We start from the raw sequence: 23,788 nt of genomic DNA on the forward strand, positions 1-23,788 counted from the left end.
CACACCACATTCAAATAAATGGACAACTAGGACACTGTAACTGGTTGGGACATAGCATTTATACAGATAATTCCAAAGAGACATGTAAGGCCCTATCATGACTTTGTTGCCTGTGAGGGTGAAAGTCCAGCATCACAGAGGGTATTCTATGATGTGCTCCCTGAAAGGCCCAACCTTGTCCCATGAGGTACCCACATTCTGAATCGTCAGATTCAACTTGCTGTTTCACAAGGGCCCCTTGTGTTGAAATCTAGTGTGAGTTGCTCTGGTAATAAATTGTCCATTTTTTTTAAAGGAAATGGTTGAAGCCATAGTTGGTCATGGCTTCTGCCTGCCTGCCTTAGACAAGACAAGGAATGGGTCCCAGACCAGATCTAGGCGAATACCTAAAGGATGTCTGCTATTCCTGAGCAGAATCCACATCTTGAGTGAAGGCCTGGGAAGGAGCCCTGGAAATGTGAATATGGCGACTACCAATGATTTGATGGAAGCCACATCTTTAAAAGGAGGCACCCTACTGATTGGAAGCTGGGTTTGCACTCAGCTCATACAGTTCATATTTAATTTGGGAATCTGCATTCTTACTCTGCCTAATCCTTGAATAACTCCTAAAGCACAACATGATGACGCCAAACTCAAAGACAAGAACCACGAGGAAGCCCTGCTGCCACGCCTTGATATAACAAGTCTGACGGCAAAGTTCTGTAGGCGTCTACAGACAGTAAACCTTCCAAGAGACACAAGAAAATCCATGTATCAGTGCTCCATTCCTCTAACTTTGCAGATACGGCTAGTATGACGTATCACGCATCCCCAGCTCCCAGAAGAAGCATTTGCTGCTCATCGGTGCATGGTCTCTGGAGGATAGCTCAGGGGCAACGTTCTCGCCCTGGAAGCAAGACGACACGGAGCAACATGGGTCCGATCCTGTGTCCACGCTTAGAAACCTCTGGGTATTAAGCGCGTTATAAATAACATATCATATCATAACATATCATATCATGCCAATCAGATGTGAAGTTGGGAGCACCAAAATGCCTTGAGCCCCTGTTGCCCATAGAGCACAAATCCTTTTGTTGCAGGACAGAAAAATAAACAAGACCATTATCATTGGGACTCCCAGGAGTTCATTTCTTACCGAGGCTGTTGTCACAGGCCCACAACTGCATTATCCGGTACTGAAACCGCACTGGCAATGTAGAGCGAAGCTTCACTATATCCTTGCTAATGGAGTTAACTATTCTGTGGGATTGGCACCTTCTCCAGAGTGTCCTGCAGCAGAACTTCACCATCGGAGCCATCACTGAAGAACCGGAGGCCAGCACAGCGGCTGGTGAACATTGACGTTTTGATCTTCCAAAGTTTTGTCAGACAGCGTTTGAATACCAGCCTTTGCAATTTAACCCTAGTTATCACATTTGGCCCATGCTCACCCTTGGGGGGGGGGGCACTGTAGCATGTGGACCCTAGTTCACTCAGCCACTCTGAAGCTGTTGTGTATCTCCCGTTAGTTCCAAATGAGAGCCCGAACTGTGGTGGTGCAGATGTGGACCCCAAGGCACCACTGGGATGCGGTGCACTTTACTTGTTAGCCAGAGAACGTGCAGGACTTACCCGAACTGCTATGATGATGACTTCTGAACACTACAATGCTCTTTTTCCTTAAGGTTTACTTACCTGTAATCTGCACAGTAATATTTCTATTTACAAAAGATGAAGTATCTTTTTTGTAAATTCTGTGGAGACTCAGTAGTGTGACAGAGGCGATCTGACAAAGTGAGGGCCCGGTAGGGACTGGTTCAAAAACCTTTATTATGTTTCAGTCAGGATTTGGGTTGGGCAAACACCTAAAGCTAGCAGGGGATGAACTAGAACTAAAAGGGGATCACTAGAATGAGGTGAGTCATGGCAGAATAACCAAAAGAGTGAGGGGGAGTAGGTGTTCCTCCACACCGTAAATGTAAGTGAAGGGCTGTCTAGCTTGACAAGTCCAAGTCCTCTTCTAGACACCCTAAATACAAAAACAAACCTAGAAATTGTGGCAACAAACAGTCCCAAACCTAATCTTATGCGTCAATCAGCTCCTTTGCTTACCCTAAATTACAACAGAATAGTTGAAACAATTCTTGCCAAAATAATGTCCATATACTTGCTCAAATGTTCTTCTCCATCTTTACCAGGATAACATGTCCACTGGTTTCATTGCCTTTATTCTCTGCAATTGTCTTCTGGTATAATTCCTAGGTGGGACGTGGCCCGGTGGATACTAGGATATAGTTCCCATCACAATCTGTAGCTCCTTCTGTGATGAATACTGAGATGCAGTGCCTGGTTTACCCTGTAGCTTATTCTGTACTGGGTCCTGGGACACAGTGCCTGTCTCACTCTGCGGCATCTTCTATGCTTGGTAGTTGGATGTAGTGCATATCTCACTCTGAAGCTTCTTCGGTTACTTATGGTTCCTGCGGTTTCACCTTGTCCTCTTTTCCCCAAATGGAATTAGGATTTCCTTTTCACAGAGGTTGAGGCAGCTGGAGCATAGGCTCAGCTGACTAGCTGTAATGCTCATGCGAAATACGAGCCAAAACAATATGGTGCCTGTGCGCAGCCATCTTGGACATTCATCTCCCATCACCGTAGTGAAAGCCTAGGTCTTTCATGGGCTCCGCAGAATAAATGGGCATCCCGGCAGTGAAGGCGAAGCAAGGTCACATAAATATTTTTGCTGAGTGGACCACTGTGGGGAATATTTATTGTATTGTCTGCTGAAGGACGAGACTGAGAGGGAGTCGGAGCGCACTGCAGTTGCAGTGATAAGGAGTCCTGGGAGAAAGCGAGGAGAGGGAAGCTGGGTTTTTCCACTTCTGGCTGTTTTTTTCCACTCTTGGGCCCTTCCACTTGTGATTTGCTCTTCGGCCAAGGGCAGTCATAACCGAGAAGGGCGGGGTTCATGCCCCATAAGGAGATGAGGTTATTCCTCAGTAAAGTTAGTTATAATCTGGACCCCCGGTGATGCAGTTCCACTGAGATGGAGGACGCTCCGCTCTAGACCCCGTTAGTGTGCATGAGATCTTCGCCTACCTGCTCTGGGACTAAGCAGTGTTGTACAGGCCAAGATGAAGGTGTCTTTTGCTATATTACTAACGGTGATGAACTTTCTTTCTATATGCTTATATATCTGAATATTTGTGTGTTTTACGTTTGGTGTATCTATGTATATATAAGGTGTGAATAAAGGGCCTATAATGAGCCATTTATATGTTTTACCATACGTAAGGGTCCAAGTGTGATTCTTTGCCAATCACTAGTTTTGCCAGGGAGCGGTAAATCTAAGGTTTTCCCCACGTGGCGAAGCAAATGCATAACATTTACTGATCACCAACCAAGGGCTGTTTGCTTGACTGGTTCCCACAGTTTCTCTCTGGATCTGGGATCACTGGTGGGAGCATCTGGGATCACTGGTGGGATGCCTCTCTTTCCAGATTCCCCGAAACCTGAATGATTATCCTGGCCACTTAACTGATTGCCTTGATTCTTCCCTTGGTCAAGGGTCACTGGTGGAGTGCCTCTCCTGGCTCTTCATTTCCCCACACTTGGCTGGTTGTCTTGGTTCTTTAAGTCAGGGGGTCGTTGGTGAACCGCACCTCCTGGCTCCTCAGTTCCCCACACTTGACTGGGTCTAACAGTTTCTTTCTTGGTCCAGGGTTGCAAGCGGGGCACCTCTCCTGGCCCTCCAGATGTCCACACTTGACTGGCAATCTTGGTTTCTCTCTTGGTCAGGGGTTAGTGGGGGAGGTTTCCTCCTGGTTCTCCAGCCCCTCTCCCCCCACCGCCCACTTGACTAGCACTATCTGTCTCTCTCTGAGACCGAGGTCACTGGTGGAATCCCTCTTCTGGCTCTCTAGTTCCAAACACTTGGCTGTTTGTCTAAGCCAGGGGACACTGTTGGAGCACTTCTTCTGTAGCCTTACTGCCAATTAGTTGCTCTCCACTGCCAATGGCATTCTTCTTTTGTGGTCTTTTGGTGTACCTCTACCCATTCTATGGCCTGCTGCCATGGTTTCTCTGGTTCGTCTTTCTGTCTATGTTACCGTTCCTTCTGCCTGCTTTGGCTTTTCATACCTGTTCAAGAGGGCTAATCCCTCGCCTAGTTGATGGTTCTGACTGTTTGGCGTAGGATTCCTTTCTAAATCATCTATTCTCCTAATGAGCCCATTAGGTTCACCTGGTGAGTAGGATGCTATATCACAGGAAAATGCTTGGCTGGCATCTCAGGATCACACAGAAGTGTTTCTGTGGTACCACAGCATGCAGGGGCAGCCGTCTGCTGTTCCAGGAATACCTCCTGACTTTCCCTCAGGTATATGTGTCATCTGCACTGCAGGGATGAGTGTGGTTAGAATAGCGAGTGACTCAAGCAGTCCCCTTGACGCCTGTGCCCTCCTGTGAGAGATACAGACCAGATGTGGGGAGTTCTGGGGCATTTAATTTCCTGGCTTGAAGCATCTCCCTGGGTTTGTTGTGCAGTTGTATGGGGGTTGGCTGCGGTGGTTGGTAGGCCTGGCTAGGGTAAGAAGGATGATTGAGTGGAGGATTTAAAAAGGATATCATTGTTACTGTCCCAGGTAGCAAAGATTCTACTTAAGGAGCAGGGTTCCCATCATAGGTGGTGACCAAGAGCAGAGTACTAAATTGGAACAGCAGGTCCCTTGGGTGAACCAAAGGAGGGATGATGACACATTCCATGGAAGGTTCGTGGAGGAGGGGCTCCAGGGAGACCCTCTCCTGGCACCCTCTGTGGAGGTACTTTGGGTAGCAGCTAGACCGCCCTAGCGCAATGTAGCTCAGCTCTCCCAGAATATAAAACGTGGAGGTTAGCCAACTCGCCAAAACTCTTTATATAGACATTTCGTTATAGGATATTGGGCCTCATTCCGAGTATGGCGGTAAGGGATAGCGGCCACCGGTAACGAGACCGGTGGCGGTAATCCCTTACCGCCATACTCCGAGTTCCCTTTGCGCCCTCGCCCTTAACGCCTGCTTTGAGCAGGTGTTAAAGTCGAGGGCGCAAAGGGGCCTCCAAGCCAATAACGGTGACCGTAATGAACGGTCACCGTTATTTGCATCTTCCCCATTCCCATTGAGCCCTATGGGGGCTCATTTGGGAATGGGGAAGAGCCTTGGTGAATGGGGAATTACCGCCCCGCCAACCTTGGAATGGGGCGGTAATTCTGCCATCCACCAAGGCGCTGCCGGTCCGGGTACGGCGTAAACCAAGGCGTTAATAGCGCCATTGGTTAGCGCCGTACTCGGAATGAGGCCCATTGTGTGTTGTACTGTAGCATACCCACCACATTGCAAGAGTTTCCCTTGACTGCTCTTCCACCTATACCACAATGTCAGCTACTAAAAGCTGGCAGGAGTTTTAGAACAGTCTCTCTCAAGCCTCGAACACAGGGAAGAGAGAAACCATCTTAACAGCCCCAAAGTGTGTCTTCTTGGCAAGAGCATCGGAGTGACTGTTTCAGATGCTAAGAGAATGAGTGACAGCGGACTTTCCAGAGGTGCTTAACGTTTTTAATGAAGGCATCGAAATGTTGGAAGTTAGCTCCAAGCCCTACCTTGAATTTTCACAGGCATTTTGCGTACACAGAGGGAGCGTGCAGATAACGTTCACCACCTCACTCCTGTAGGTGTGGTTGAAGGCCATCCCATTGTTGGGCCTTTGGTGCCCAATGCCCCTTCTGTTTGACAGACAATCCAAGCTTAGGACAGTCAGACTTATTTGCTCATGTCAGAATGACGTGCGGTGCTGGATCCAAGGTACATATCCTCTCGCGCCTACAAAGGTGGCTGTGTGTGCCTATCAGACCAATCACTACTCTGAGTAAGGCAAGTAACAGGTGTGGATTCGAAAATAAGGATCTGTGCGCTAGTAGTCACTAATAAGTTATGGTATGAAAAGTAGTTGAGGAGATAGTGTAAGCAGCACCTCAACTCCCACCAACCAATCCACCCTGGTTGGAATAGAATTAAAGTATTACAGGAGGAGAGGGGGTGAGTGTGCGCTTTACACTAGTACAATAAAAAACGGCTTGATAAGAAGTTTGATATTTAATTCACAAGAGCCGACACGTGTTTTGACACACAGGTCGTCTTCAAGGCACACTTGAAATTCAAATAAAGAGCTCCTGATAGCAGGCCGTATGTTAGGACGGCTCAGTAGATAACAACAATCAAGGATGTTCTACCGGCAAGGTGAGTATCATGCCACAATGGCGAATAATATATAACTCGACAAATCGAGCTGTAACAATCAAACGGGAAGTCCCAGTAACATTACTGGTTTACTGGGACTTCCCGTTTGATTGTTGCAGCTCGATTTGACGAGTTATATATTTTCAATTCATTTTCAAGTGCGCCTTGAAGACGACCTGTGTGTCGAAACACGTGTCGGCTGTTGTGAATTAAATATCAAACTTCTTATCAAGCCGTTTTTTATTGTACTAGTGTAAAGCGCACACTCACCCCCTCTCCTCCTGTAATACAATCACTACTCTGCGTCACTCTTCTACATACCGTGGAACCATTTGAGACTTGCGGACACCTGTGAAATGCAAAGCAGGGGAAGCATTACCCTTGCTTGCAACCTGCACCATGTATTGCTCCTTGTGGCAGTGTGCAAGTGAACCTAGAATCATGCGTTGTATTTGTGGACCTCCTGAGGAACTACAAACAAGATGGCTAACCGAGTCAAATAGTAAAAATGTTCTGAATAAACTATAGATCAGTGTTGCCGGTGGATAACTGACCCCAGTGCCTGGTATTTCTTGTTGAGCAGAGCATGCGCACGTTACTGCCTGGTAGAAGCTACTCCTCGGATGTGGGCCTCGTGCTACCTCATAGTACTTCCTTCTCAGTTTCCTCATTTTCTTATCTGCCCTCCACGCCCTGGACACTTCATTGGTCCTGATGCAGTCTGTAAGGTTTCAGATCCCTTCAAACTGAACTTAAATGGGAACAGGTCATGCACAGAGTTCCATAAACTATATTGTTTACCTTGAGAAGCTTTGACAGGATACAAAAGTGATTGGCACGTTGTGGCGATGCCTGTTGCCACGCGATTTCAATGATGAGAGAAAATTACAGGAAGTCTGTTTTTGGGGCAAGATGGCGAGCAGCTTGGTTCTTCACTGCATCATGTATATGGAACTAAGCATCACGTTCTCTATTCTCCATGAAGTCTGAGCCCTCTTCTGGAGCAGGGAGGTTAGTGCCCTACGGTGAACGCCTCCGTTTCAGGCCAGGCGCGTGCCACCTTTCCACTCCCTGGGGTACTACGTCGTTCTATCAGTACAACACTTGGGCCTCATTGCGACTATGGCGGTAGCCGTACCGGTAATTAACGGCACGGCTGCCGCCGGCGTTGTTTTTTTACCAGCACCCGAGAATTGGCAATTACAGGGTCATTACGGCTTTGCTGGACCCGGTACTTGCCCATTCCCGGGCACCGGTAAAAAATGCTCCCCATTCGAGCTACATAGGGCTCAATGGGAATGGGGAGGCCGGTAGCACCGGCGCCGTTAATAACGGCGCCGGTGCTACCATGTAGGTCTGCTCGCGGGTTCCAGTCCGCCCGCCAGGTCAGATCTGGCGGGCCGGAAGGCAGCCGCGAACAGACCTCATAGTTTGCCGGCCGCATTTCTCAATATCTCAACATTTAAAACAAATGCCACATGAACCGTTGAGTTCATTGACACACTACTCTATGTTCCTTCATGGCATCTCCGTCCAACCTAGGAGTCATCATGTCTCCTGGGTCAAGAGTCGCAGACTGCATTCCGTGCAATTTTCACTAGACACTTTGGCTTCCTGCGCATTCTCTAAACTCTGCCAGTATCTTTCTTATGCTGTTATAGTGACCAAAGAGGCTGCTTGTCACTGGCTAATCTGCGAAGAATGCTCTACATGTGGGCTGTGGTAGATCTCATTGGACCTACAGAGTAGGCATAACGACAGTCATGGGTGGCCCACAAAAACAGCTGTACATAGAAAAGCATGTTTTATTAACCAGTATCTTTGTCTTTGCACATTCTATGATATGATATGATAGGTTATTTATAATGCGCATAATACCGAGATGTTTCTAAGCATGGACCCGGGGATCAAACCTGTGTTGCTCCGTGTCGTCTTGCTTCCAAGGCACGTTGCCCCTGAGCTATCCTCCCGAAATTTTGAAGTGGTTTCACTCTGGGCATGGAAATCCCTATACTGCCTTCAGAGTAAGCCAACTAAGGATACAAAAACTAAAAAGATTAGGACAATCCAGTGAAAAATAATAATCTACTGCCTCCCATTTGAGGATTACACGGTGCCTGACTCATTCGGCCAATACGTTATGAGCCAAGCCAACCTTCAACTCCGGATCCAGCATAAATTACACCAGACTGAGTTGCAGTAACGCTAATTGCATTGGGTGGTATCCCTGCGCATTTACCGCCAGGATACCACCCAACTCGTGATGAGGCCCAAAGGATGATGGGACAAATCCCAGATTAAGACCAGGAGTATATCTGAATCCAGCAGGCCCAGCACGTTCCGCGCTCTCCTAGTCGCATTAGTGTATCCATCCAGCTGCTGTCTACTTGGCCTGACTTTAATGTTTCCACTGTGCTAACATTATAGATTATTGTGTCATGTTAGTAGAGTACGGCACCTTCATAATGTATGTCATATTTTACACAATATCAGTTTTATCATTAGTGACAACGGTTAGCATCACATTTTCATGAGGCAGTGGGATATGTGGCTCTGGTTTATCGTAGTCACAACCAAAAGCAATGAGGCTAGAGTGTTCAATTATTCCCACTTTCTTGTTGTCGTTGAACAGTGACTGCAACACAGTGCCTGCAACACGAAAGTGATGGCAACGTTCACTAAGATATTTTCTGTTATTTTTTTATTTTTTTATTACGAGTATATAATCACCGAAGTGATTTTTACAAGAAGATGAACAGGACAGAAGGTTGTGAATAACGAGCTATTTTCTGTTATTTGTGTTGGAGAACTAGGGGTGTTTTAACACATATCCACAGGCAAAGTTATAGTAAGCCATCAAGGCATCTGTAGATTCCTTTTCCATCTGAAAAGTGTAATGTTAGACATCACCTGATGGCAGTCACGGGGGTCCGCTAATATGGTTAACGTTACTACACAAAAGCACAATGTGTGTATTATCACCCTTGGCGGGAGAAGCAACCAATCAGGTTCCTTGGATTGCATGCTGAATCCCATGATCTCGGCCCACGTTCTGAGCAGCCAGAGGCTGCTTCCCCTGCCCCGTAATCTTCCCCACACAGTCCCCTAGGGTGTCCGGAGCCTTCACATCCACCCAGCCCCACTTACCCGATTCTTTCAGCGGCGGTGGCGCCCCTCACTGCCGCTCCAGGGCCCTGCTGTCTGCCATGGAATTTGAAGTGGGGCTCTGTATGGAGCCCCGCCTTCTGGATCCATGGCGGCCATCTTAGGGAAGTATTTTGTTTCTTGCGGCGTCCCATTATTTCAAACAAAATACATTGCTGTTAGCAGCCGGGTTTCCAGATTTAAAACCTTGGGAGCTTGGGCCTATAACTTAGACCCAAGGCTGTTACCAGCTGGGGAAACCCCCCCCAACGGGTGCTTATTCCTTAAGTGTAACCTGACATCACTTCGAAAATGTAGACCCCCTTTGCAATGCAATTCATATCACAGACAGACAAATAAGCAAAACAAATTAGAACACACAGGCTCCAGCAACATAAAAATCTGAATCTTTGAGGCTATTTTGTTACTATACAGACATGGCTAGGGTTCAGGTCACATAGCAAATCATTCATCCTCTGTCTTGTTCTTTATGAAAGAGCTGCTTTCAGGTTTTCAAGGCACCAGCTCCTCTTTTTGCATAGACACATTGCAGTGTCACTATTAGGGAGTTGTCAGGTATCACTTGAAGGCACCGGAGCCTTCCCTGCATAGTTCTTCGGGCCAACTTACTAATGTGCATCTGACATCACAATGTGAGTTTTTGACTTCAAGAAAGGAAAGGCGTCATAACTTACTGGCAGTTGTTGAGCCAGACATCACCGCCCCGCAGCCATGCGCCGTGGTCCTGGTTCTTATACGCGATGAAGTGCTCGATGAGGGCGGGCTCTCTGGGCTTCAGGGGATCTGCATCTTTGTGAGGTCCATATCTGCAAAAGGGAAACATGCAAAGCGGATGAGTGACCTTTGCAATGCATGGCTGGTTCCCGCGCACTGAGGCCTTCCCATGAGAAATAAGGGACCAATGAAGGACGGGCAATATTGGATTATGATATCAGAGGTCACCACTGGTCCTCCCACCTCCCTTGCTTCCACTTCCTTCCCTCCCTCACAGGCCTCCCTTTTCCAACATCCCATGGTGGCCTCTGACCCCCCCTCCCCCTCTTCATGCCATGTCTGTCTGCTAGACAGCGCAAGAGGAGGGTTTCCCTTCATTGGGGAAAGAGGAAGGAGGACATGGTCTTAAGAGGATCTAATGGAAGTCCTTGGCTTGCAATTGTAAAGAGGGGCTGTGTGAGTATAGGAAGTATTTCACTAAGTATTGTAATACGTTATCAATCACAATGAACATGCCCTCATTGCACAAAACTGAACCCCCCACCAACAACAACTGCCAACAATCCACCGAGCCCCCGCGGAAATCAAGCATTAGGGCAGTACACTGTCCAAGCAAAGCAGCCTTACTAACAGCTGACTGCCATAAGCCAGACACGGACATCAGCCGTACAAAACGCATGTATAACCATAAAACTCCAGGCCGGAAAATAAAAGCCTGAGTTTACAAGCCAAAAATGCTGCAAGGTGCACCATGTACAGGCGAAGCAACAGCCTTACCTGGCACAGACAGTAGCCGTGCAAAAACACATGTATATCCATAAAAATCCAGAGTCTGGGGCGACAGATAAAAAGCCTCAGTGAACAAGCCAAACATTCTGCAAACTGCATGCACCGTGTACAAGCGAAACAGCCTTACTTTAAAGTGACGGCCATAAGCCAGAAAGGGACAGCAGCCGCACACAACGCATTTATATCCATACAAATCCAGTCTAGGGCGACATATAAAAGCCCTGGTTTACAAGCCACAAAAGCTGCAACCTCTGAGCTCCATTTCAGCAGACTCAAATATCCTATGACTGCCTGTAACATTCTGTAGTTTAATAAAATGAAGACGTGTGTATTTTTCTAAACTAGGAAAGGTGGGCATTCTGGCTTCATCAAATAACCCCTTCCGCTACCCTCGCTCAACCCTTCCCCCGTGGCCCTCCCTTGTGTAGCTGTATGATGTTGCTTCTGTTCCTTTACAGGGGGTTGGCATCCGAGTTCTTTTTCTTTAATTGGAGGCTTACTTTAATACTATCATTTTTAAAGGAAGTTCTTTGGTATCGGACGAAAAGATCGTATCTAAGATGCCGAATGCACGTTTAGGGTGCATTCGGCATAGTAGATAAGATCTGAAGGCATAATACCGAACAGGGTTGTGGGGGTGTCCCCCGCACCTCCAGTCCGGTATTATGGGTTGCAGGGGTGTCCCCCGCATAAACTATAGGCAGTGCAGGGGGCAAACGGCTAAAATCCCAAAAGTCTGAATCACAAAACGCGGGCTTGTGGGATCCGTGATGTTGTGGTTCGGGCTTTTGGGATACGATATTTTTACGTACATCCAGTTCTTTAGTCGTACTATGCCAGGTTACCCGAATATATTGACATCATCCAAATAAAAAAACGGTATCATACATATTCCCAAGCATCAACAACACATATTCAGTTTAATTCATAAGCCAGATGCCTGGCCAATTTGGGTGACTATTCCATAACATTGTGTCCAGCTGAAGTGAATAATGGAGCACACATCCAATCAATCACCTTCCCGCAGCACACGACAGCCAAAGCCATGACAGTTAAAAACATTACAGGCCACATTATACAGAACCACAAGTGTCAGAACTTGTCCAACATCCATATCAAGTAACCACAAATATCATCAGGCTTTAGTAAGAGCATGGCGGGGCAAGCATAACCGCAGCTTGCAAGGACCTGCTCCCAAACCACAGCGCCATCGATGAGACCCAAAAGCAGGCCCGCTTTCAGAACCCTTTTGGGTTTTCCCTTTATTTGCAACGAGTAGGTTTGTTTTTTACCATTTTCTTTTTTACTTGATATGTTTATAACTTTATGAAGCACATTTCAGGATGTAAATCCACGTCATATATTGAATTTTCTTTAAAATAAGTTCAGGCAAGTTCAGACAAATAGCAGCCTTAGTTTACAAGCCGAAATAGCTGCAAGCTGCACCCTGTACAAGTGGAGCAGCCTTACTAACAACTGACTGCCAGACACAGACAGAAGCCCAAGAAAACTGGGCAATGCTGTAGGGCCTCCCAAAGCGAGGCAGGGTAACTGCTGGCACCATCCAGCAGGCCCACGAAAGGGCCAGCTCCCCCCATCCAGAACTGGCCCCTCTCCACCATTTAGACAGGAGACAACAGTCTCCCTCATCACAAAGCAAAGGTAGGGTGAGGTGAGAAAATCACCTCACCCTTCCACAAAGCAGCAGGGTGCTAAGCGCCCAAAGGAAACTAACAGGCAGGCAGGGAGAGCAATAACACCCCCCCCCTTCCTGGGGGGCCAGACAGTCGGCTCTGCCGGCCTGGGGGCTGGGTCACAGCCCCCACAGACACACTTCAAAGACCCAGGGCTTTCCCTGGGTCTTATAAAAGAGCTAGCAGCGCCACAGAAAACACAATCTGTTTGTAGACGCTGAACAGGGACTCAAACAGGCAGGAGGTTCACTGTTAACTCAGTGTCCTCCACTTTTCCTCCTTTGGAAGTTTGCTTTTAAATTGGCATCTTTCTGTGTCTTTACTCTCTTTCTGTACAAAGTTCACCACACTCATAGTGTCTTTTTTCATCCATTTTTCTGAACATTGCACTGTTCAAACAGACAATGATAGATGACATATTTTAACGAAAAGCAGCAAGCGGATCCCATGCAGAATAGACAATACCTTGGAAGCCAGCCGACACGGAGCAAGTTACATTTTTAAAAGAAATTACTTTGGAAATTCTACTTCAACGAATGATACTAACGCAGAGGATATATTTACAAGCCACTTTTCCAAGCCGCACAAAACACAGGCCGCACTCGGTTAAATCGAGTACAGTGACACGCGTCTCCGCCAACAGGGGTTAAAAACAACATTTGTTTTTCACTACCATAAATAAACAGCAGCACGTTCGTCTTGGAAGCAAGACGACACAAAGCAACACAGTTTGCTTCCCGGGGGCCGTGTTAGCTAAACCTGGGGGTTTGTTAAAAAAGCACAATACAAAACGAATTTGACCAGCAAGGAAGGGTGGCAAAGCCTTTTAACAAAACATAAGTCCCCCCTAAAAAATGTTTTAACAACATGCTGTTCTTCAACAAGAAACACGGCATAATTGCATAGGAAAAAAGCCACTAGTTTCTAAAGTTTTTTACACAAAATAAAAATTGTTTTCCTCCACAGACAGGCAGATGGCTCCCAAAAAAGCGCAGGGAACTGCAAGCTCACCACCAAAAGCCAAATCACCTCACCTGCTCCCAGCAATCGAGGCAGCTGAACACTAGGGTTGGGGCTGGGTAAGGGAAAACCTATACGGCATACCAAAAGAAGGGATGCCCATGCCACCTGAGTTGGGAGACACCCCACCACCCTCAAAGAAGAAGTGTGGGAACATAAGGGACATACAGCAAATGATGCTGGAATTTAGAAAAAAGCTACAACTCCCCACAAGCACAAATGACACAAGTAACCATAGCACTCCTCTGGAACCCTCTGTTATCATAATTTCTCCCCCAAACCCCCTGCCCACACCAACACCAACAACGGTGGACCAGGCAGCAGCAACAACTACCCCACCACCCACCAACATAGCTGACCCAGCAGTAGCAGCCAGAAGCCCAAGTAGGCATACAGCTACAACTACTACTTCTAATCAAGAGGGTGCATTAAAGGCACGGGCAACCCCCAACGCCAGCACATCGGGGCAAACAGAGACAAGCAAAAGCAGTGGAGCTGAGATGGTAATGATTAGCAGTGTTCAACTAGACCAGAAGTTCAAATCATTCCAAACAGAAATTCTGAATAGATACAAAAGATGTCTAGCATGGAACATAGACACCACAATTAAAGAAGCCATATGGGTCAGGGTATTTTATGAGATCTTTTCACTAATAGAAGCCCAACGAAAGGGGAGAGATGCTTTTAGGGATCCCAAGAAAATAGAAGAAAAGGCAATAGCTAGGAAAGCTCAGGTAGAACAGAACTGGGACAACTGGGTAAAATCTTTCACCATTTTAGCAACCATATATTTGGAAAAAGTCCCCGGTGATGGGGCCAAACTATGGGCTTACATGGATAAAGTCAGAGAGGTAAAAATCACCCAAAAAGGCAGAATCGGGTTGGCCTACGACATCAGATTCAAACGGAGTATGTCAGAGAGGCCAGCCATAGAATGGGATGAGGTACACAATTACTTATAAATATCAAACGCTGGGCTCCCATCAGAGGAAGAAGTCGCACAAACAGCAACTAAAGCCAACAAAAATGTTCAGGGCATCAGAGGCACCGACAACGAGAAAAACAAGAAAGGGGAGCAGCCCTTTCGGAAATAACAGCCCATGGCGGCTAAGCCTAATGCCCATGGACAGAACAAAAACCACCAATGTCCCAAAGCAAATATTCCATGCAGGAATTTTGAAAAAAACTCATGCACATGGGGCAAGGAGTGTTGGTACAAGCACAGCTGTACAAATTTCAGTGGTGACTACCCGGTCAGCAATTGCACCAAACTCCCGGCCAAAAATACGAAAGAGTAACGACCAATCAGGCCCACCAAAAGAATGACCAGTTTTAGAACCAGGCAGAACACCCATCAACCCCAGCAATTTCAGCAAAGCACTACGGGACTACCCAGACAGTGAAACCAGCACGGCAATCCTACAAGGTTACAAAGCAGGGTTTATCATACCATTTGAGGGAACAGGGTCCCCCAACATCCCAAGGAATTTAAAATCTGCCAGGGACAATCCAGACGTGGTGAAAGGCAAATTAGAGAAAGAGCTAAGCCTGGGCAGGATAGCAGGCCCCTGGGACGCCATGCCTTTCTCTAACTACCTAGTATCGCCGCTAGGCCTGGTTCCCAAAAAGGAACCAGGAAAAATGAGACTAATTCCCCACCTGTCCTACCCAAAAGGCCAATCGCTGAATGATGGCCTTCCGCACAATGAATCAGCAGTTTGATATACTCAATTCCAAGAAGCAGTTAGACTTATACAAGAATGCAGCAAGAATGCACTAATGGCCAAACTAGACATCAAATCCGCTTTCAGACTCTTGCCGGTGCATCCTGATTCACAACAATGGTTAGGATTTATCTTTGAAAACAAATTTTACGTTGACAGATGCCTCCCCATGGGATGCGCAGTCTCCTGCGCCCTCTTTGAGCAATTCAGCTCTTTTTTCCAATGGGCCTTCCAGAAACAACGACCAGGGGTAAAAGTAGTACACTACCTAGACGACTTCATGGTCATGGGGACTTCAGAGTCAGGAGAATGCAGAAGGGCGCTAGCAGAGCTAGAAAAGATGGCTACACTATGGGGCATCCCCTTGGCCACAGAGAAGACAACCAAACCATTCACTAACATAATCTTCCTGGGTATCGAGATAGTCTCATCAAAGGGCATTTTCAGAATTCCCAGCACAAAGATAGCGGAACTATTAGAAAAAATACAAACCTTAAGTATAAAAAACAAGGGTACAGTAAAAGAGCTGCAATCTTTGGCGGGCAGCTTCAATTTCGTAGCCCGTATCATCGTACAAGGGAAGGTTTTTTCTCAGAGTCTAGAGTTCAAAACCAAATCCTGCACCAAACCCCATCTACACATCCGGCTAGGCAAAGAAGTGAAAGAAGACCTAAAGGTCAGGGAGACCTTCCTCAAACATTTTAACGGGAGCATCCTATGGCGCACGACAATGAATGCATGGGCCAAAAGGGTCCTTTTCACAGACGCAGCCGGGAGCAAGGGTTTTGCAGCCATCTAGGCAAAGAATGGGTAGGCGGGCACTGTCCAAAAACATGGCAAACAGCAGGATGGACACAAAACATCACACTTTGAGAAATATTTCCCATCTGGCTAACAATACACATCTGGGGCAGGCAGCTAGCTAACACGGAACCCTTGTTTTGGTGTGACAACATGGCAGTGGTAGGCATCATAAACAGAAGAACCACCAAATGCCATCTAGTGCTAAAAGTCCTAAGAGCCATTACCACGATCACGCTACAAGAGAACATTGTGGTGAAAGCCAAGCACATCACTGGAACAGATAATAACATTGCAGATGCTTTATCTCGCTTTCAGTGGACAAGGTTCCGGGAGTTAGCACCGCACGCCCAAGAAACAATGACGTTAATACCAGCAGACTTCTGGGAAATAATGAGAAAATAAAAGAAATTACATCAACGCCGCCACCAGAGAGCCACGGCCGGGATGTACAACAAAAACAGGCACCTCAAATACCGGTGCCAACAACACTCTACCCATAGAGATCAGGAACCCTGGCACGGGGTTCCTCACAGAGATGGTAGGGAAAGCACTGGCTAACACTACCATGGCACAGTACAGAAAGTGCTTACAAAATGTCTTTCAAACAACAGGTTTAAACCACGTTGAATTAATAACAGTAAAAGAGATGGAAATGTTTTTAAAATGGGCACATGATCAAGATCACAAGAGGGATTGGGTGAAAAAACACCTAGTGGCAATATCCTACTACTCCAAACTCCGGGGGGACGCAGACCCCACCCAAAGTGCACTTATCGCTTATGCCATGAAGGTTTGGGGCAAAATAGAGGGACCCCAGGTAGACAACCGCCACCCGCTTGATTTTGACATATAAGTAACAATTACAAGCCAGCTCAAAAGCATATGCCACCATCTATACGAGGGCCTCTTATTCAAAGGAGCATTTTTCTTGGCATATTTTGGGGCTTTCCATGTTGGAGAGCTCATCGCCTCCACCACAAAAGCCAACAACGGTTTAGGCATCATGGAAACCAGGGTTAGACAGGACAGTGTCACCATAGACATACAACAGTCCAAAACGGGGGCAAAATGAACTATAAACATTTGCTGCATCGATGATGCAACAAACTGCCCAGTATCTATCACCAACAAACACCTAAGGTAGGGGGAGATTCCTAATTCACAGAGATGCCTCGTCACTAAACCGCTATCAATCCAAAGAGGTGTTGTCCAAAGCCATCAGCAAAGCAGGTTGGGACCCCAAAGAATTTGGCACCCATTCCTTCAGAATCGGGGCCGCAACATGAGCATGGCAAGGGTGATTTGGCCCTCAACAATTATAAAATATAGGGGGTTGGAAGCCAGATTGTTACAAAAGATACATCAGACCAGAACTAATATAGTTCCACCCCCCATTTTTTTCTCCTATCAGAACCTCCAGCCGGGTGGACCACCCCGCTCCGATAAGTGTGGCTAGTCGGCCACTCGTTCGTTTTCAGGACAGGGCGCTGGGCAGAAGAAACCAAGGAGGGCCCGCCTTTCAAGAATACCTTTGCATCATGGTAGGGTTACAGAGGCCTCCTCTGGGCAGACATACACGACAAGCTAGCGGACCTAGTTGCATACAGGGACCCGCCAGAATTCTTGATAATACACATAGGTGGCAATGACCTGGTGTCCACAGGAAGACGAAGTTTACTCGAAGAAATGTGCGCCTCATTAGCAGGCATCTCCAACAATTAGAGAGATACCGAAATCTATTTTTCTGCCATCCTGCCCAGAAGAAAATGACAGGGGGCCATCTGCTACAAATCTGTTGACATTTCCAGGAGGAAACTCAACAGAGGGATAGAAAAGTGTTGCACAGCCAGGGGAATGGGTTCATAAAACACCCGGCCATTACATTAGGAGATGCCGAGCTGTTTCTCAAAGATGGCACACACTTATCAGGACCAGGCATGGAACATTTCTTTCGAAAAATCTCCTCCACCTTGGCCACCAGGGGCTACAGATTATCACTTTTGGGGGAACACGGACAGCCGATAACCAGTCCATGTGCAGTGGCACGGGCCAGACGGGGCTACCTCTGGACCCGGTGCCCAAAAGTATGATATCATATGGATATGTGATTATTGTTATTGTTTCCATAACCATATCTGTAACAATACAATCCTACATCCTTTTATTGCCAACACTTACAACTGTGTGGTCCAACTCACTTATCACAGGGTGGGTGGGTCGGATATGGAACTTGCATGCATATGGGTCCAGCAGTTATGGGCAATGCTGTAGGGCCTGTAGGCAGGGTAACTGCTGGTACCATCCAGCAGGCCCAAGAAAGGGCCAGCTCCCCACATCCAGAACAGGCCCTTCTCCACCATTTAGACAGGAGACAGCAGTCTCCCTCATCACAAAGCAAATGAAGGGTGAGGTGAGAAAATCACCTCACCCTTCCACAAAGCAGCAGGGTGCTAAGCGCCCAAAGGAAACAAACAGGCAGGCAGGGAGAGCAATGACATCACCCATTTGCTGTGGGGCCAGACAGTCGGCTCGGCCGGCCTGGGGGCTGGGTCACAGCTCCCAACAGACACACTCCAAAGACCCCGAGCTTGCCCTGGGTCTTATAAAAGAGCTACCAGCTCCACAGAACACACAATCTGTTTGTAGAGCCTGAACGGGGACTCAAACGGGCATAAGGTTCACTGTTAACTAACTCAGTGTCCTCCACTTTTCCTCCTTTTCCGCAAAAACCCTCCCACCCTAGAAAAGAAGGGAGAAGAACAAAGGAAGAGAGGAACAGGGCACTGTACGTTGACCACAACAAGTCGTGGGACAAGAAAGGCGTCACGGGCCAGACGGGGCTACCTCTGGACCCGGTGCCCAAAAGTATGATATCATATGGATATGTGATTATTGTTATTGTTTCCATAACCATATCTGTAACAATACAATCCTACGGCCTTTTATTGTCAACACTTACAACTGTGTGGTCCAACTCACTTATCACAGGGAGGGTGGGTCGGATATGGAACTTGGATGCATATGGGTCCAGCAGTTACCATTTATATCCATATAAATCCAGAGTCTAGGACGACAAATAACAGCCTTCGTTTACAAGCCAAAAATGCTGCCAGCTGCACCATGTACAAGGGAAGGAACCTTCCCAACACTTGACTGCCACCCGTTCAAAACACATGTATATCCATACAATTCCAGAGACTAGGGCGAAAAATAAACGCCTTAGTTTACAAGCCAAACATTCTGCAAACTGCACCATGTACAAGCGAAGCAGCCTTACTAACAAGGGACTGCCAATAATAAGCCAGAATCGGAAAGCAGCTATTCAAAACACATTTATATCGATATAAATCCAGTCTAGTGAGACATATCAAAGTCCTGGTTTACAAGAAAAGAATGCTGCAACCTATTAGCTAAATTTGAGCAAACCCAAACATCCTATTTCTGCGTGTAAAATTCTGTAGTTTAACAAAAATGAACAGTTGTGTATTTGTCTAAGCTAGGAAATGTGGCCATTCTGGCTTCAGCAAACAACCTACCTCTCTACGGCGCCCCCCCCACCCTCTGTGGCCCTCCCTTGTGTAGCTGTATGATGTTGCTTCTGTTCCTTTACAGGAGGTTGGCATCTTAGTTCTTTTTCTTTAAATGGAGGCTTACTTTAATACTATAATTTTTAAAGGAAGTTTTTGAGTCATATTTTGCTAGCTTATCCGAATAAATTGACACCATTCAAATAAAAAAACGGTATCCTACGCCCAACCATCAACAACACATATTCTGTTTAATTCATAAGACAGATGCCTGGCCAAGTTGAGTGACTATTCCATAACATTGTGTCCAGCCGAGTGAATAATGGAGCACACATCCAATCAATCACCTTCCCGCAGCACACGACAGCCAAAGCCATGACAGTTAAAAACATTACAGGCCACATTATACAGAACCACAAGTGTCAGACCATGTCCAACATCCATATCAAGTAACCACAAATATCATCAGGCTTTAGTAAGAGCATGGCAGGGCACGCATAACCACAGCTTGCAAGGACCTGCTCCCAAATGTATGGAAGGCATGGTATCAACAGTAAGACAGACACAAGGGACCACCGTGCAAGGGTGTTTATTGAGCTTTAAAAAAGAGTTGGAAAAACACCTATCTGATCCTAAATCTATAGATGGAAGCAAGCTACGATCATCGAATAATAGTAACGCAGTCCCAGTGCTGTCTTGTCGAACCAAAAGGGCCTATACTAATAAACCTATTGCCAATCCTTACCTCTAAATACAAATAGCGTGGGAAAAAATGTTACTAAAAAGAAAGAAGTGTTCACAAAATGATATGTCGGGATGTTCAGGTCGTTGGCCTCCCTTCCCCACATTTTCAGCACAGGACAAGGAGGCATACTCAAGCTTAGCACAGTTCCTGGCTTCTCTAGCACAAGGATACAGTTCAATCATTAGCATCAAGGCCTTCCGTGCCCAAGTCTCTTTGCCTTTCAAAGTCTCTTCATTCAGAGGGCGTCATGTGACAAACAAACAATAAGTTCTCTTACCGCCTTCTGGGTCCGGGTTTGCGGTATGGGGACTTACCGGGTCATTCCGACCGTTGGGGACCCGGTAAATCCCCATGCCAAATACCATTCCCCATAGGGCTCAATGGCAATGGGGAAAGAGCTAATAACGGTACCGCAATTTGCAGTACCGTTATTTGCTCTGAAGTCCCTCAGCGGGTCCCTTCCTTAACGTGTGGTCTCACCACACGTTAAGGACGGGACCCGCTGAGGGACCTCGTAGTAGGGTGGTAGGGGATTACCGGCACCGGTGCCCTTACCGGTGCCGGTAATCCCTTACCGCCATCCTTGTAATAAGGCCCAATGTTCTTAAATTATTTATGCATCCAATTTCTCATAGGATATTCTTTCTCGGGTGACTCACGGTTGACCCGGGGTCCCCCTCAGCCGGGCTCAGATCTCGGATCCCCCTCAGTCGGGCTCAGATCCTTTTTAACACAATGTTCAATTAGTCTCCCTCTGCCGGGCTCAGACTAATTGCAGTTTCCAATATTACTTTACACAAACTTGTATTAACCATACTTTTTCATCGACTATCGAAGACTTTCAAATGTGCACATGGTTTTGCTTGAACCGTTGCAGGACCACTTCGATTTCACAATTCTTTATCACTCTCCACATTTGACACATTTCAGATTGATACCTAACAGAGACTTTTGATTGAGCACCCATGTGGTGTCGGACCACTCTGTCTACGATATTGTGTCTAGGCTTCAAGTTCAATCACTCATTTGCTGTTTAATTGTGTTTGCGTCGCTTACCACATACGCTTCATACACTCTTCATACACTGTTCTCTTCAGTTTTCAGGTTACATTTTTGCCCTTGCAACTTTGCTTCAACACAGACCGGTCTGGTATCATTCTCCCTAACTCACCGGCTGTGCTGACTTCACTGGCACTGCTTTGTTGTAGGAGCCATGGGCAGCACCAGCGGCGGCAAATGATTCTCCCCGCCTTGATTATCAACGCGGGAGAGCCACGGGTACCTCTGACACACAATGCAGGATTCTTCAGCCTTCATTCCTGGTCTTACTTTTCCTATTCTATACGGTTCATGAAAGTAACAGTCTTTCGTTGAATTGGTGAAGGGCACTTCCCTCCTTGCAATCCTCTTCGGTTTTGTCGTCTTTCACCTTGTATTAAACTTCCATCTTGGTACTGCTGCTTCCTCGTGGGCTTTTCCTTGCTCATAGTGTGCTTTCGTGCTCCGCCTTTGATCCATGTGGAGAAGTGTAATTGAAGTCAGGTGTGTGTAATTGTCAGCAGTAATTGCCTGACCATTGTATTGGGACATGTCAGGTATACGGCTCAGTATTAGTCCATTGTCTCCTGTAGTGAGCTGTCCATGAGGAAATGTTGGGAAAGGGGGGGTTGAGTTCCTAAGTATCCTACTTGGTAGGATGGGGTAAAGGTAATACAGGGAAGTGGATATGGTGTCTCGCCATCCAGTGTCCCACTTCCACTTCCCGAAGACCCCTCACCCAGGTGATCTTCCTGCACTTGTCCACCAGCAGGAACTGGATCCAAAAGCGATGGCTGTGTCCTGGCCACCTGGATGACAGATCCCCACAGACTAGCGGGTGAGACACCTTCAGGTTTCTCACCCAAACCACTGCGCCATGGATGAGACCCAAAAGAAAGCCTGCTTTTAGCCCCCTTTTGGGTTTTCCTTTCATTTACAATGAGTAGGTTTTTGACCATTTTCTTTTTTGCTTGATATGTTGATAACTTTATGAAGCACATTTCAGGCTGTAAATCCACGTCATTCATTGAATTTCCTTTAAAATAAGGTCAGACTAAGATCAACAGCTCTCTATCTCTTGTACGAGAGGGCGGAGCGACCTCTGATGGGCCCATGGGATCAGAGCTCACCCTCAAGTACTTTTAAGACGAGATAGCTGCACCTTGAGGAGGATGGGGTGCACGATTCTCTTACTCCAACACCAATCAATAAGGACAACTCAGTAGTTTGGCAAAGGAAAGTCTGTTTAATGACAAGTGCAAAAAACGGGGAAACAAATGGAAATCAACAGTGATGCGATCGCCTGTCTTGTTTCAACTCCCAAATTCTTCATTCAGACAGCAATTCTTATAGACAAAACTCGTCATCATTGACGTGTAACACTCAAAGTTTGTCATGCAATTATATTGGTCAGGAAAGGTAACTTAAGTATAGGTGCTATATCTGTATATGGTAACAGAGTGTGAGGATTGGATAACTCTTATCGGGTGGGCGTCTACGCCCATCCCTCTACATCACTCGTGATAGACGTCACTACAAGTACGACATCTTATTGGTTTCTACTAGCTATAGGACCCTAGATTATTTGGTCCATTGTGATTGGGTAGGTTACACCCCTGGACATAAATCTCCACTTTAATTAGCAGCATGCAGAATGGACACCCAGGTGCAGTGTGCCCCAAGATTCACCCTGCCTCCCTTCCATCAATCAGTAATTTAGGGCTATGTGTCAATTAGTTGGCTGAGGATGGCCTCGAAACTGTAGCTTCTTATCAGTAAGAGTTACGGCATCCTCGGGTTCTGGGTGACATCAGACGTTGGTACCTCTTTGCGCTTTGCTGGTCACGTGTTTGTTCACCGTGGATCTGCTTCATTTTCCTTCTTTTCGTGTATTTGATTCTTTCTTAGCCTCGCCACCTGCCTGGGGCCTTTTTATCTCGACCTTCACTGGCTGGCTGCTATGCTCTGAAGTTTCGATTCTTCGAAGTTGCCGCTCTCCTCCCTTCCTTGAGTTGACCTCGAATTCCCAGGCATGAGCTGCTTTGTGCTCAGTTTCGATTCCGCTCCTTCCTTCTGGCTTTAGCTGGAATATGAATCTCGGCCTTGTTGGCCCCTTACAGCCTGCGCTTAATTCTTCTTTTACAAAATGGAGTCACACTTGTATAATGTGCTTCCCCCAGCCCAAACCGCAACATCCCAACACACACATCCATCCACGCCCACCCAAAACTCGCCAACTTCTCCATCCGCCCACTCTTCCCATCGACCACCCCGCCCCTCTCGCTCTCCTCTCTGCACTCCCTCACCCAT

At 46.8% G+C, this 23,788-nt stretch overlaps 1 protein-coding gene across 1 annotated transcript in view; it reads right to left on the reverse strand.

Moving 5' to 3' along the window:
- Positions 1 to 23,788, reverse strand: part of CEMIP (cell migration inducing hyaluronidase 1) — an 867,705-nt gene that overhangs the window by 122,426 nt on the left and 721,491 nt on the right. The window contains exon 18 of the mRNA XM_069624168.1: positions 10,098 to 10,229. Coding sequence (XP_069480269.1) covers positions 10,098 to 10,229 — 132 coding nt within the window. The remainder of the gene's footprint in view (positions 1 to 10,097; positions 10,230 to 23,788) is intronic.

Source organism: Ambystoma mexicanum, chromosome 11, assembly GCF_040938575.1.
Source record: "Ambystoma mexicanum isolate Mex_15411 chromosome 11, UKY_AmexF1_1, whole genome shotgun sequence".
Taxonomy (NCBI): Eukaryota; Metazoa; Chordata; class Amphibia; order Caudata; family Ambystomatidae; genus Ambystoma; species Ambystoma mexicanum.